The sequence below is a fragment of the Schistocerca piceifrons genome, chromosome 4 (genome assembly GCF_021461385.2).
Source record: "Schistocerca piceifrons isolate TAMUIC-IGC-003096 chromosome 4, iqSchPice1.1, whole genome shotgun sequence".
NCBI lineage: Eukaryota > Metazoa > Arthropoda > Insecta > Orthoptera > Acrididae > Schistocerca > Schistocerca piceifrons.
The window spans coordinates 502,136,630-502,151,488 of record NC_060141.1 but is presented as its reverse complement, the minus strand read 5'-3'; the positions used below and the strand labels follow the sequence as shown (position 1 = coordinate 502,151,488).

Genomic DNA, 14,859 nt, shown 5'->3' with positions numbered 1-14,859 from the left:
ATGAACAGGTTCCAGAACTCTCAGAACCGAGGTAATGCAAAACTTTTATTGATGATGATGATGATTGGTTTGTGGGTCACTCAACTGCATGGCTATCAGCACCCATACAAATTCCCAACCTTTGCTCAGCCCAATCTCGCCACATTCATGAAAGATGATGAAATGATGAGGACCACGCAAACACCCAATCATCTCGAGACACTGTTATTCATGCATTAAAAATACAGTAAATGAAGCAGGTGAAAAGGAGTACAAACATCTCAAAAATGAGATTGACAGGAAGTGCAAAATGGCAAAGCAGGGATGGCTAGAGGACAAATGTACGGATGTAAAGGCATGTATCACTATGGGTAAGATAGATACTGCCTACACGAAAATTAAAAAGACCTTTGGAGAAAAAAGAGCAACCTTTATCAATACCAAGAGCTTAGATGGAAAACCAGTCCTAAGGAAAGAAGGGAAAGCAGAAAGGTGGAAGGAGTATATAGAGGGTCTATACAAGGGTGATGTACTTGAGGACAATATTATGGAAATGGAAGAGGATGTAGTTGAAAATGAAATGCAAGATATGATACTACATAAAGAATTTGACAGAGCCCTGAAAGACCTGAGTCTAAACAAGATCCTGGGAGGAGACAACATTCCTTTAGAACCACTGATAGCCTTGGGAGAGACAGCCATGACAAAACTCTCTCATCTGATGAGCACGATGTATGAGACAGGTGAAATACCCTTAGACTTCAGGAAGAACGTAGTAATCCCAATTCCAAGGAAAGCAGGTGTTGACAGGTGTGAATATCACTGAACTATCAGTTTAATAAGGCATGGCTGCAAAATGCTAACATGAATTCTATACAGACGAATGGAAAAACTGATTGAAACCGACCTCGGGAAGATCAGTTTGGATTCCGTAGAAATGTTGGACCACCTGAGGCAAAATACTGACCCTACGACTTATCTTAGAAAATAGATTAAGGAGAGGCAAACCTACATTTCTAGCATTTGTAGACTTAGAGAAAGCTTTTGACAATGTTGACTGGAATTCCCTCTTTCAAATTCTGAAGGTTGCAGGGGTAAAATACAGGGAGTGAAAGGCTATTTACAATATTTACAGAAACCAGATGGCAGGTATAAGAGTCCAGGGGCATGAATGGAAGGTGGCTGAGAAGGAGTGAGACATGGTTGTGACCTAACCCTGGTGTTATTCAATCTGTATACTGAGCAAACAGTAAAGGAAACAAAAGAAAAATTTGGAGTAGAGATTAAAATCCCTTGAGATGAAATAAAAACTTTGAGGTTTGCCGAAGACATTGTAATTCTGTCATAGACAGCAAAGGACCTGGAAGGGCAGTTGAACGGGATGGTCAGTGTCTTCAAAGGAGGATATAAGATGAACATCGACAAAAGCAATACGAGGTTAACGGAATGTAGTTGAATTAAATCAGGTGATGCTGAGGGTATTACACTAGGAAATGAGACACTTTAAGTAGTAGATGAGTTTTGCTATTTGGGGAGTAAAATAACTGATGATGGTCGAAGTAGAGAGGATTTAAAATGTAGACTGGCTATGGCAAGGAAAGTGTTTCCGAAGAAGAGAAATTTGTTAACACTGAGTATAGATTTAAGTGTCAGGAAGTCTTTTCTGAAAGTATTTATGTGGAGTGAAGCCTTGTATGGAAGTGAAACATGTACGATAAATAGTTTAGACATGAAGAGAACAGAAGCTTTCGAAATGTGGTGCTACAGAAGAATGTTGATGATTACATGGGTAGATTATGTAACTATTAAGGAGGTATTGTAAAGAATTGGGGAGAAGAGGAATTCGTGACACAACTTGACTAGAAGAAGGAATCAGTTGGTAGGACACATTCTGAGGCATCAACGCCTCACCAATTTAGTATTGGAGGGAAGTGCGGAGGGTAAAAATGGTAGAGGGAGTCCAAGAGATGAATACACTAAGCAGATTCAGAAGGATCTAGGTTGCAGTAGTCACTCAAAGATGAAGAAGCGTACAGAGGTTAGAGTAGCTGCATCAAACCAGTCTCTTGACTGAAGACCACAACAACAAACATTTGAATTTTTAAAAGTCAAATAATATTTTACCATATTTATTAACACTACTTCAAAATTAAGCAAATGGAAAAATGACGAGTAATGTCCTTGGAGAAGAAATAAAGTGTTTCCCGTCACTGAACTGGGTACTGTAAACCTGATGTTTCATCTACAGCAGTTACAGTTCTCTGTTTAGCTACAGATCTTGTAGTTTTGGTGCCACATTTACAATTGTTATAGTCCATTTTAAAACAGTCTGGACTATTTTTAAGCAGAAGAGAGAGTAAAACTCTAATGACGTCACATGGTGTTACTATGGAAACTGAGTAGCTGACGTAACATTACTGTTAACCGCCATGGCGCCACTACTCAGACTGAGCTTGTCATCCAAAATGCCCTCTAAAGAGACCACACTAGAATCCGGCATATAAGCTGGCTCAGGACAGGTCTAAGTCAGTTATGATATGACATATGGAGTGTGCAGAAAGTATGCACGCAGTTTGGCTAGGTGACACTATCGTGGACTGTAATTGTCAGAGGAGTAATTCTGATAAGGTACAGACTGGATATTGCTTTAGAATATGGACTTATATTAGTTTGCACTGATTCTGAGGAGAATTCTGTAGGTATCTGTAATTGTAAATAAACCAGGGCAAGTACCCTGCTAGCTCTTAAGTAGTTCACCTTCACACGAGTGGCAACATGGATGAAATCTGTGATGGGTACAAATTGGATCTTGAACATATTTGTAATTAGATGAAAATGTCGATTCTTCAACCATGCACCATTTGCATAACTACTAACACAAACCACACAGGGTTATCAGGCACTAACAACAGCTACACTACAGGCAGTGTAAGTGTTAGTGAGTGTATGTGGGATGTCTCCCACAACACCGGTGTTTGCCACGTTTCCATCGATTAACTAAGAACATGAAGAATGGGTGCTCACCACCAACAACTGCAGTTACACTTTTCAGCTTATCAAATTTCTGATACAGAAAGACAAATTGCCATGTTTTTATCTGGGAATATTGAAGTGTATCATATAATACAGATCCTACAGCTGTTAACAAGTCTGGCGGAACCTGAGTTACCTAGAATGCAGTGGCGACTTGTGCTCACTTTTGTTGGTGGGCCCCACACAAACAGTTAGAAAACTCTGCAACAGAACTGTTGTGAAGGGCTCATTATATAACTTTCATTTATGTCATAATGCTTAAACGTATTCTAAATATGCTGTTATAAATATAATCGAAGAAATAGTGTAGCTAATAATAAAATATATACAGATGTGAACTCAATTTTTATTTATTTATTTATTTGGGTGTGTGTGTGTGTGTGTGTGTGTGTGTGTGTGTGTGTGTGTAATTTCTATTGAATAACTTCACGGATTTGGAACTGTTTGGGTTCAAACCGAAGTTTGCCTGCTCTCCTTTTGTTGATGTTCATATCTATCCTAGGTATGTTTCTGTAGTGTAACCTTGGGAGCAAGCATCTAACTTCTTCCCCATTGGGAATGCACCAGAGAGCAAACATAGGAATCCTCCTGACTTTTGGCTTATGGCAAAAACTCGTGAAAAAACCTTGGTTAGTAGTGGTTTCAAATATATTTTACCCAACTAGCATGTTAACTAATGGGGTATCTATGCTGGCAGGTTACTTATACAGCTGTTGTGCATGGCTATGCTTCTGACTGGCAAACATGTCAATTATTCTGTTGTAGACGTTTGGAATTTCACTGATTTCTTCTTTACAAATGGAACAAACCGCCAATGAGTTCAGACTTTCTTGACCCATACTGTTCATGAGGAAGGTTTTCATTCTTTTTAAAGTGCTGAAACTACACTATATTTCTGGTGTTGAAACAAGTAGTTAGTGCAATTTGCAATGTTTTGTGTACTTCAGTGAACGATTCTCCGAAGGAATGTTCCACAAGAAAAGTAAACAGCTCACAAACCAATGTAATGCATTTAAACGTATCGCTATGATGAATCACTGTCAATTCATTTTTCAATTTATAATGGCAAATACAGAGACTGTATCTTATTGAAAAAGTATTGACTAAAGTGGCATGGAAATGTTCTTTGAAAGAAGCAAACTTTTTTAGATCAATAATTTCGAAGATACTGAATACATGAGAGTTTCCTTCCTTCCTTTCAGTTGGTTACTCACAGTGCCACACATTTCTTTGTTATCTGTTGCAAGATTAGGTTGAGTGCTATATTTGGAACGTTTTCTTGAAGGAGCAAAACATTCATCTTCAGAAACTCGACACCTTCAAATGTTCTCTCATATTTAAGAAACAGCTGACTCAAAATGACATAATGTATTGAATATAGTAACTTCATTTGCACTCTCATCTGAACTGTGTTATACAAAATATCAACATGTTTCATAATCTCACAGAAAAATTTTTTTAGAAGGAAGTCTGGATTGTGAAGTAAATCTCTCAAATCAAATGCTTCTCTTATTGTAATATCATCCCAAGAATCTTCTTCCTCAATCTCATCAAAACATTCCAATAAGTGTAATTTGTTTTCTTGAACATTAGTTACTACACAATGCTGGAAGGTGCATCTAGTTAAAGAGACTGAATAAATTCTCTTGTTGCAGTGTCTGCAAAAAAATCACTTTCTTGGGTGATGTGAACAGAAAAATATTGTAAATCCAGAAATATTTGTGAAGTACAACCTAACAAACTTTATGGTTTTACTAGAAGCATTTTGAATAACCAAATTCATTTGGTGTGCATAACAGTGGACATACTTGGCAAATGGGAAAGTACTCTGCATCACAGTCTGTACACCACCATGACTGCTGCTCATTATTGGGGCACCATCGTATGTCTGAGTAACGAGGTTTTCTTGAACATTGAAAGGTTACAGACTTCTTTTTAGAACCTAAATGCTGTCCCATCATCAATATTTTCAAAGGAAAGGAATCTTTCAACAGCTTCCTTCCCCTTAATATTCTGCACTATAATGACAATGACTTCTCCACATAATAGCTGTTGTTTCGTCTACCTTCACAGTGACAAAAGCGGCAGCATTGATGTCTTTAATCAGTTCTTCAATGTAAACTTGATACATACTAGCTAGAAGTTAATTTTGTAACATGTGTGACGTATATTTATATACAGAAGTACTAGAACTACTAAACTGATAATCTAACATGCTGTCAAGATTTTGTAGAACAGATAACAATTTTAAGAAACTGCCACATTTGTCTGAATCCCATTTTTCATTGTGAGCCCTTACTGCTAACTCATGAGTTCCACAAAACATTAAGCACTCGACTGTTCAATATGTGTGTATTCTTCGTCAATAATTCATTACGTTTCTGAATTGACATTTTAAACACCGAATCAATCTGAGCAGCAATGTTAATTGTGCCAAATATTTTGTATTTACAAACATTTTCTAAATGTAGCCAACTTTCTTCATGTTTCTTAATTTGTTCACTTAAATGCTTTAGATCCTTACAGCCAACCGTTGTCCACAATCCTTCACCATCAAATAATGCACACCAGAAATAAAATAATCTTCACTCACTGTTAACCATAACTTTTTACAGAACCATGTGTTGCAGAAAGTTCTCTTCTTCTTTCCATCGATTTGAGACATCAAGAAACCTTTTGGTTGATGTGCCCTAACCACCTGATTTCCATCTTTTCTTCGACACTTAATAAAAGAAAGGGCGTTTAAGCAAACAATGTACTTTATTCATTTTAAAATCACTGTATGAATACTCGAGGTTCAACCACACAGTTACAGAAAACTGAACACTACTGAGACCTGGCCTCGTTCACTGCAGAGGGGGGGAGGGTATGCAGGAAGAGACATGATAGCAATTACAATTAAGTGCTGTGAGCCCATGGTGGCTAGCCCTAAAAATTGTTATGACACGTGATCAGGTGGGAAAGGGGAGAAGAGTGGGGATGCAGCAGGACAGCGGGGTTTGCCCAGATATGGGGAAAGAGGGGTACGAGTGCAGTGGTCCGTCTAATGGGTCCACTCAAACTGGCCTTAAGCTGCATTAGGGCAAGGGCCAACATGGAGAAAAGGAAACAGCTTGGTCACATCACTGAGTCTGCAGTTTTAGGAGCCAGAGGTGTGGCAGGAGTAAGGGCTGTCTCCTATTGGCCCCACAGCATGGTCAGGGTGCAGGGAAAGAGGGGAACAAGAGTAGTGGCCCATCCATTGAGGCCCATGCTTGCTGGCCCACAGCGAGGGGCAAGGAGAAGAAAGGGAAACCACTTGGTCGTGTCACTTTTGACTGTAGGCCAGGAGAGTGGAGGGAATAAGGGGCTACAGGCCACTTGCCACAGGCCCTCGGTTTTGGATGAACGGAATGGGGAAAGAAAAACTGGTTTGTCACTGCAGAATAATACAATTTGTGTATGTCTGCAACAGGGAGAACTAGGCCTCATTACACTGAGTTTCTGTCAGTCTTACTACACCACACTTGTATCAACTGTTGTATATCAAACTGAAAGGAATATATCACAAAATTTTTGGTGGAGCCCTTTGGAACGAGCCACTCTTGCTAGAACGTGTTCTCCAAGGAAGGAACATTTTTTGATGAAGAGACATATTATTGCAGTCAGGTCAGAATTTTGGCAGCAGAAAATGGGCACCAAACAATCTTATAAGGATTGGGTCAACAACCTGCACGAATCAAATAGGAATTGTATTTTAAATGTTTGTGCCTGCATAATTATGCAGTCCATAGTTAATGATGTTGCAGGGAATCTTACACCTGACTCTGAAGTGAGGAACCACACATTGTGGGAAATCAGATCCATCTCTTACAGAAGTAATGTGAATAGCTCAATCGTATGAAACTGCCCATGCAGCTGGTAGAAGAAGATGTCGCAGCAGTTAGCTTTGATAGTGGCCAAGCCGGATGTCGTGCCACCTCTGGTGGAGTCCCCCCTTACCCCACAAGCTCCACAGTCCAGCCAACATCACTAACAACCACACCAAAGGCTATGTGCCATGATTGCCGTAGTGCCATGATCTGACTGTAAACATTGTTTTCTATGTTACATGCACAGCATGTGTCCCCAGCCATGCACAGCCTGCCACATGTGAAGCAAAAAGGGACATTCACAAGATACGTGTTGTAGCAGTCACGAGGCAAGTACATCTCAATGTATGGAAGTGTACCAAACGAATGATATGTCTAGAAGTGCAGACTTCTCAGGACACAGCCCAGCAAATGCACTTAAATGCGTTCACTGGCAACACCTGGTGAGGTTACTCTCAGAAACCGGTGCTTGTCTGTCCTTGCTAAGGCAATCTATTTACTTAAGATTAGGGTCAGCATATTTTCAGGCAGGCTAGACAAATCTTTGAGTCTGCAGATGTAATCAGTGTGCTCTTACTAGGAAAACTTCCAGTTTTTTTTTTTTTGTTTTACAACTCATGAAACAGCAAAAGGATTGAAGTGCATCCTGCACAGCTGTTCTCGCATGTAACTGTATTTGGTTTTCAAAGCTTCGGCCAAAAGACTTGCATCAACGAAGAACTGTGGCACAGTAAGGAAATGGTGTCTAACATGACACCCAACGCCGTCTGTGGTATTCCAGCAATTCGCGGGATCATTCTGACTGAAGGCTGGAACCCAGTGGAGCCACTTCACGGTCGCCCATCACTGCGCCCTCTTGAATATGTTGCTTCCGTTGGTAGCATGCTGTGTCTCCAAAGCTTCTCTCTTCCACGTGGGAACCTAACTGGGATCTACGAGATGACTCCATCTGCCACAACTCCACAATGTATCCTCACAAGTCCATGATATATCCCACAGTCACTGCCTACAGACTTGGGCAGTGCCATTGAAATAAACTATACTACCACCGTCCTGGCCAGCAATTACCCGTTTCTCTACCCCCAGAGGAACTGCTGGTCCTTTGGTCACTTGTGCAACTTTCATTGAGCCTCGCACTGCCCAGGACTTCTGGAGTGACCACCACTGACATCAATCTGCTGCCTTTTCTGGTCACGACCTCTACTGATCGTGCACTACTATATTTTTCTCCCTTGGCAGTCGCTGCTGAAGAGGGGTGGTGGTGCTACACAATGTTACTATGGAAACCAGTAGCTGGTGCAACATTACTGCCAACCTCCATGGTGCCACTACACAGATGATACTTCTCATCAAGGGCACCCTCTGATGAGAACACGTCAGAACCCAGTACATTAACCAGCTCAGGGCACACAGTTTTGAATGACAGTTTGAAGGTAATATTCCAAATTTTTTGTGTTGTCATTTATGCTGCTCTAGTGCAGCATTTTCTGTAAATATTTCATTCTGTTGGAATTTGGGAAGAGCAAATGATGGAAATGGTTCAGAAATCTTGTGCACTCAGGGAATATGTACAGAAGGATGGAAGCATAGGGAGTCAGTTTTCAGCACTTCATACTTTTATTTATGTAGTTCACTTTGTCTTTTTCCTCATTACTTATTTCAAATGTCTGTAGATTTAGAAGTTTTGGTGTCTGGTTCATTTCTGTCTTCTACAAACAAGTCTTGTTAATTTATAATCTTTTACAAAGACTTTTGACATTATTCTTCTGATTAAATGGATGAGGAAATAAATATTTATATTCTTCACAAAACATTTTTCTCCTAGGAACCAACACAGAAACATTACTAATAAAGACATTCACCACTGTCTGACATTTATATTTTATCAGAAAAAGGTTTCACTAATGGAATCTGTAAACTTACAAGGATACACAATGGTGAGTCTGCACTTATCTTCAGGAAGTGAACTTTCAGCACCACTAGTAGACACATTAAAATCAGATTAAAAACAATTTCTAGCTTTTTGTACCGTTAGTTCCCTCCTTAGAGAGGAGGGTTGGGAAGGAGGGGCCACTCACACAGGCTCCAGAATTAAAAGAACCCACCCGTTAAAATCCTCACACTGTGTCCCTCTCATTCTTCTTTCTTCCCCCCTCACCATGCCCAATGAGGAAGTAACTAACAGTTCCAAAAGCTAGGGAATTTTTTTTATCTGTTATCAAGTATATCAGTCGGCAGCAAACGAATTTTACCTCCTGAATGTAGGCACTGGCCATTCATCCTGTCTCCTTGTAATTTTACATGTTATATTATCATACAATACAGCTTTTGTTAGTTAACATTAGGCAACAGAAATAATAGCATTTTCTGCTCTCCAAATTACCTTCCATTTCTGTTTTGTGAATATAGTATGTACTGACTGACTGAAATGTGAAGCTGCTTTCTATATACAATAGTTAAAAAGTATGTCATAAATTGTGCTCAAAATACCATACCACCTTACTTCATGCATATTTATAGAGTAATAAACACAGTTCTTATGATGATCTATATCATGTACTTGCAATGTCATTTTTACCTGCTCAGCAGCACTGCCTTCCTGGATATCAGAGATGAAAATACCCTGCCCAACTTCTGCATGTTTGCCTTCAATTATCATGATGCCCAAGCCCTGAGATCCCTATGAACAGCAAAGACAATATATAAGAAACTGCAAAAAACACTTCTGTCTTGAGGAAGTATAAAGTATGTATACTTTGTTCAACATTCTGTGAATAAATTTTAGTTGTGAAAACACGTAGTTTTCAATGGCATTGTGTCAAAGATGTGTTCATGTAATGACACAAAATATAAATTTACACACATGTTCTCTATTTATCTCTTAGTGGCAAAGAAACAGCAATAAATAATGAAAATGCAATACACCAAATCAAATAGCAAAATGAATAAAAATGCTGCAAAAGGTACACACATAAAACAAAATTCCAAAAGTAATTAAGACCTGCAAGTGACAAAATATCTGAAATATCTCCAAGTTAGGAAAAAATGCTATTAAACCAGTCTAAATTTGTTTTACAAATAATATTTTAGTTTCCTAAAACCTTCTTCCATTAAGAAGCTAAATAATTTGTGTGTTTGTGTGACGCAGGCTCATCAGCTGTGACAAAAACCTGTAATATTCAGTGTGATTTATTGTTTGTTATCTAGGGCATAAACAAATATTAACTGAAAATTCCCAAGGTATCACTATAAAAAGGTGTTTTTGTCACCAGAAATACAAACAAGCAGAATATTATAGAAATGGTACCACCAACCCTTCTGCACAAAGTTGAAAGGTGTAATTGCGCTGAGCATGAATGTCACACAAATGATAACAACACACATGCACAGAAAAAAGAAAGCTGCTTCAAACACAATTCTTGAGATTCTTCTGCAAGCAACAGAAAAAACTGTATACAGAGCGAGTTAAAGCTGAGAGTTTAATCGCATATTTTGTGTAAGTATGTACTGGTCTGTATAAATTTCAAGTTTGTTTCTGTATATAAATGTGTTTGTGAATGTGATAATATGAGGTGAAGCTGAAACTATAATTTTCAGGCCATACCGAAGGATGGGGAAACACTCACGAAGCAATTTCAGAATAAACTTCTCACAGAGGATTCAGTTACACCATTCTTAAGCACAGTACTTAAACATTTTAGTCCAGCCTTGCAAACTGTTTACACTCAACTTCTATTTAACACACGTCTCCAAGGAAAAATGAACAATGTTTGATACGCAGCACCCGACCACCCCCCACTTACTGCATATAACACACAATCTTCATAGCATGCAAAAATAGTATTGTTCTGAGACAGTTTATGAAGAAATAACTGAATGCTGAAAAGAAACTGATGGACAAAGGAGTCAGGTAACACACATGAACACACATAGAGGACAGACAATGTTCATTCAGGTAAATGGCATGCAAATACTGCATACCTGCTGTGTAGGACTTGGAACAGCTTCCACGTAACTCGTCTGTGGAACACACAGATAACAAGTGGGTACAAGACACATGTTAAACACAACACCAGCATAAAAAAGAAATCATGTTTATTGTTAAACAATCTTCTGTAACTGAGAATACATGACCAACACACTAAACATTCCACAAACACTTAGTCTATAAACAGATTATGTTTAATGACAAAATATTACTTCAGTGAAATGTAAGCAGGTATTATTCTGACTATGCAAAATCACAATAAAAACACAATACTATATTGTATCATCCAGTGAACTCAAGGCTTACTATTTACAACCAACCACTGTAAGTTGTTTCTTTGTTTGATATGGCTGAAGAGACAATGTGGTGCACATGGTGATCCTGAATTCCACTGACCAAATACTGAATGTTCATCAAGGATTTTTTTCTTAGCATTTTCTTATAAGGGACCACAGTCTCCAGGGGTTTGTTACAGAGTAATGCCATTTAGATGGATTTCCTACTCCCATTTACCTTGGGGCATTCACGAATGACTGACACTACAATTTTTGTGCTCATGGGAACCATCTACTGAAGAAACAAATACATGTTATATTACAGTTATTCCCCAAAATTGTCTATGCACTTTTGCCATCATTCTGACAGCTTCTGCCTTTGCATAGCAAGCATTTCTTTGGGTTATCCGAGCATAACTGGTGAGAAACTACTTCAAGTTCGTCAATGGTGGTGAATTTCTTACCTGCATGATCACTTTCATTGCATCAAATAGGATACTCTTGCTAGAAGCCAGATCTGGCAAATGAGGGAGATGTGGCAGCATTGTAAACTCTAGTTCAGGCGTGTTGGCAATTGTGTGATGACTGGCATGTGGTCAGCCATTGTTGTGTTGGAGCAAAATGCCACAGCCCCATCTTCCATGGTGATGTTTTTGAATGCTTCCACAGACTGGGTGCAGTGAACTACAGAACCAATCACTGCTGCAAGTCGCACTGGGAGGGAGCCAATCCACTGGCAGCAGCCCTCCCTGATCCCAGAACACAGTAAACATGTGTTTCTGCATCAACAGTCCCAGCCGTGACTTCTTGAAATGAGGACTCCCAGTAGGCTTACACTCCATTGACTGGCAATTCCTTTGTGGAGTGTCATGGAAGACCCATGAGCGCCAATGACAATGAGATGCTCAAAGAACACCACTCCATCTGCACCATACACTGAATCAACTGTTGGATACCTTTACACACTTCTCTTTTGGTGCAGTGGTGAGGGAATGAAGTACCCACTGTGCACAAATCATCTTCATCTTCAAATCCTCATGAATGATGGTGTGACACATTCCTCTTGATAGACCTGTTATCTTCTCTAGTTCATCAAACATGATTCGCCTGTGCCCCATTATCAAGTCATTGACACACTGGGTATTGTTTGCCTCATGAATGACAGCGTGACACGTTCCTCTCGATAGACCTGTTGCCTTCTCTAGTTCATCAAACATGATTCGCCTGTGACCCATTATCAAGTCATGGACACGCTGGGTATTGTTTAGCTTGCGGGCAGTTGCTAGACGCCCAGTGCTTTTGTATCTCTCAACACAGTCCCTGCTGTCTCTGATACCCAAGGAAACATGGATTTGTGACTTGGTGTTGTTTCCCCCACATTTGCTTACAAACCTCTTGTGGATGTTCGTTGTTTCCCCCACATTTGCTTACAAACCTCTTGTGGATGTTCGAAGCAGTCACTCCTTCCCTCCATAGAGACCACACAATCCACTGTTAACCATGCTTGTCTGCTAACATGTTGTCTTATCATTGTCCACCAGTGAATTCACAGACAGGAACAAATGCTGCTGCAATGTGCAACCTATGGCTGCAGGAGTTATCGGAGAAGGGCCAATCAGTACTGAATGAACTAAATATCTGCACAACAGTGCAAATGTGTACATTATGCACTACATCTTGTTTTCAGTCAGACTTGTACCAATCACTCATGGCAATATGGATAGGTTTATTAGGTTGTTGTAATAGTCTGAGTTTAGTGTTGTATATTTTGGTGATTGAATATTATAAGCTTTTTCACTATTGTGAAGGTAATTTTGCAGAAAGAAAGGATTGAATATTATAAGCTTTTTCACTATTGTGAAGGTAATTTTGCAGAAAGAAAGGTAACTGGGGTGAAAAATGAAATAAATCAAAATTACATTATTACTCTGTAATGAGTGATGAGACCACAGGTCCCTCTCACAATTTTATCTAAAAAATATCCTCAAACAACCTCTTACATTTTGCTGACAGAGTTTGGACTCATCCTGTGTGGTACAATTAAGAGTTCAATCCAAAAATCCATGACAATGAATCTGGGAAATGGTGGTGGTTGTACACAGAACAAGCAAAGTGAGAAATTGAGTCTATCCAAAATATGGATTTTACTACTGGGAAATCCAAGTAGGTGGCCTACAATCAGCATTGATGGAATTTCTGAGAAAATTGTGGTGTTCCAGCCACTCAAATTTGTTACTACTTTATGTATGTCCAGTGCAAAACAGGGTTTAGAAATCTGCAATAATGGCCACTCTGAAGAAATATTTTCATGGGCTATGTTTAAATTTTATGTACTGTTTTGCATAAAAAACAATTTCTGTCTGCAGTTTGTGTTCTACTAGTTAGCTTCGCTGACTCTGGATTGCAGGCCCCCTGGTTTGATTTTAAACTCAGTTGAAGATTTTCTTCAATGCAGGGTCTGGGTATTTGCATTGTACACTACTATGTGATCAAAAGTATCTGAACACTTGGCTGAAAATGACTTATAAGTTCATGGTGCCCCCCCCCCCCCCCCCCCCATCGGTAATGCTGGAATAGAATGCTGCACTGAGGAGAGGTATCGATGTCAGTCGTTGAGGCCTGGCATGAAGTCGGCATTCCAAAACATCCCGAGGGTGTTCTACAATATTTAGGTCAGGACTCTGTGCAGGCCTGTCCGTCACAGAGATGTTATTGTCATGAAACCACTCCGCGACAGGCTGTGCATTACCACTCTTACCACTCCACCACAGGCTGTGCATTATGAACAGGTGCTCGATCGTGTTGAAAGATGCAATCGCAATCCCCGAATTGCTCTTCTACAGCGGGAAGCAAGAAGGTGCTTAAAACATCAATGTAGGCCTGTGCTTTGATAGTGCCATGCAAAAGAACAAGGGGTGCAAGCCGCCTCCACGTAAAACATGACCACACCATAACACCACCGCCTCCGAATTTCACTGTCGGCACTACACACACTGGCAAATGACGTTCACAGGGCATTCATTCAGTCATCCAATGTTTACGCTACTTACTACTTACACCAAACAAGGTGTCGTTTGGCATTTACCGGCGTGATGTGTGACTTATGAGCAGCCGCTTAACCATGAAATCCAAGTATTCTCACCTCTCGGCTAACTGTCATAGTGCTTGCAGTGGATCCTAACACAGTTTGAAATTCCAGTGTGATGGTCTGGATACATGTCTGCCTATCACACACTACAACCCTCTTCACCTGTCGGTGATCTCTGTCAGTCAACAGAAGAGGTTAGTCTGTTCGCTTCTGTGCTGTACATGTCCCTTCACATTTCTTCTTCACTATTACATCGGAAACAGTGGACCTAGAGATGTTTAGGAGTATGTAAATCTCGCGTACAGACATATGACACCCGATCACCTGACCACATTCAAAACCCGTGAGTTCCACAGAGCACCCCATTCTGCTCTCTCACATAATCATTAGACTACTGAGCTCGCTGATATGGAGTACCTGGCAGTAGATGGTATCACAGTTCTCCTAATGTGAAAAACATATGTTCTTGGGGGTGTCCAGATACTTTTGATCACATAGTGTACATTGTGCATCAAATAGAAAGACTTGCAGTAGGCAGTCAAACAACTCCAAATGGGGTCTCCTGGCCAATAATGCCATACAATCATTTCATTTACACAATTTCTTTTGAGATTCATATGTTCAATTCACAAAACTTTCTAAAAA

At 39.8% G+C, this 14,859-nt stretch overlaps 1 protein-coding gene across 1 annotated transcript in view; it reads right to left on the bottom strand.

Moving 5' to 3' along the window:
• Positions 1-14,859, bottom strand: part of LOC124795948 (multiple PDZ domain protein) — a 1,551,599-nt gene that overhangs the window by 109,540 nt on the left and 1,427,200 nt on the right. Inside the window, exons 16-17 of the mRNA XM_047260028.1 lie at positions 10,845-10,883; positions 9,442-9,543 (exon numbers count right to left, since the gene is read on the bottom strand). Of these exons, the coding sequence (XP_047115984.1) occupies positions 9,442-9,543; positions 10,845-10,883 (141 nt within the window). The remainder of the gene's footprint in view (positions 1-9,441; positions 9,544-10,844; positions 10,884-14,859) is intronic.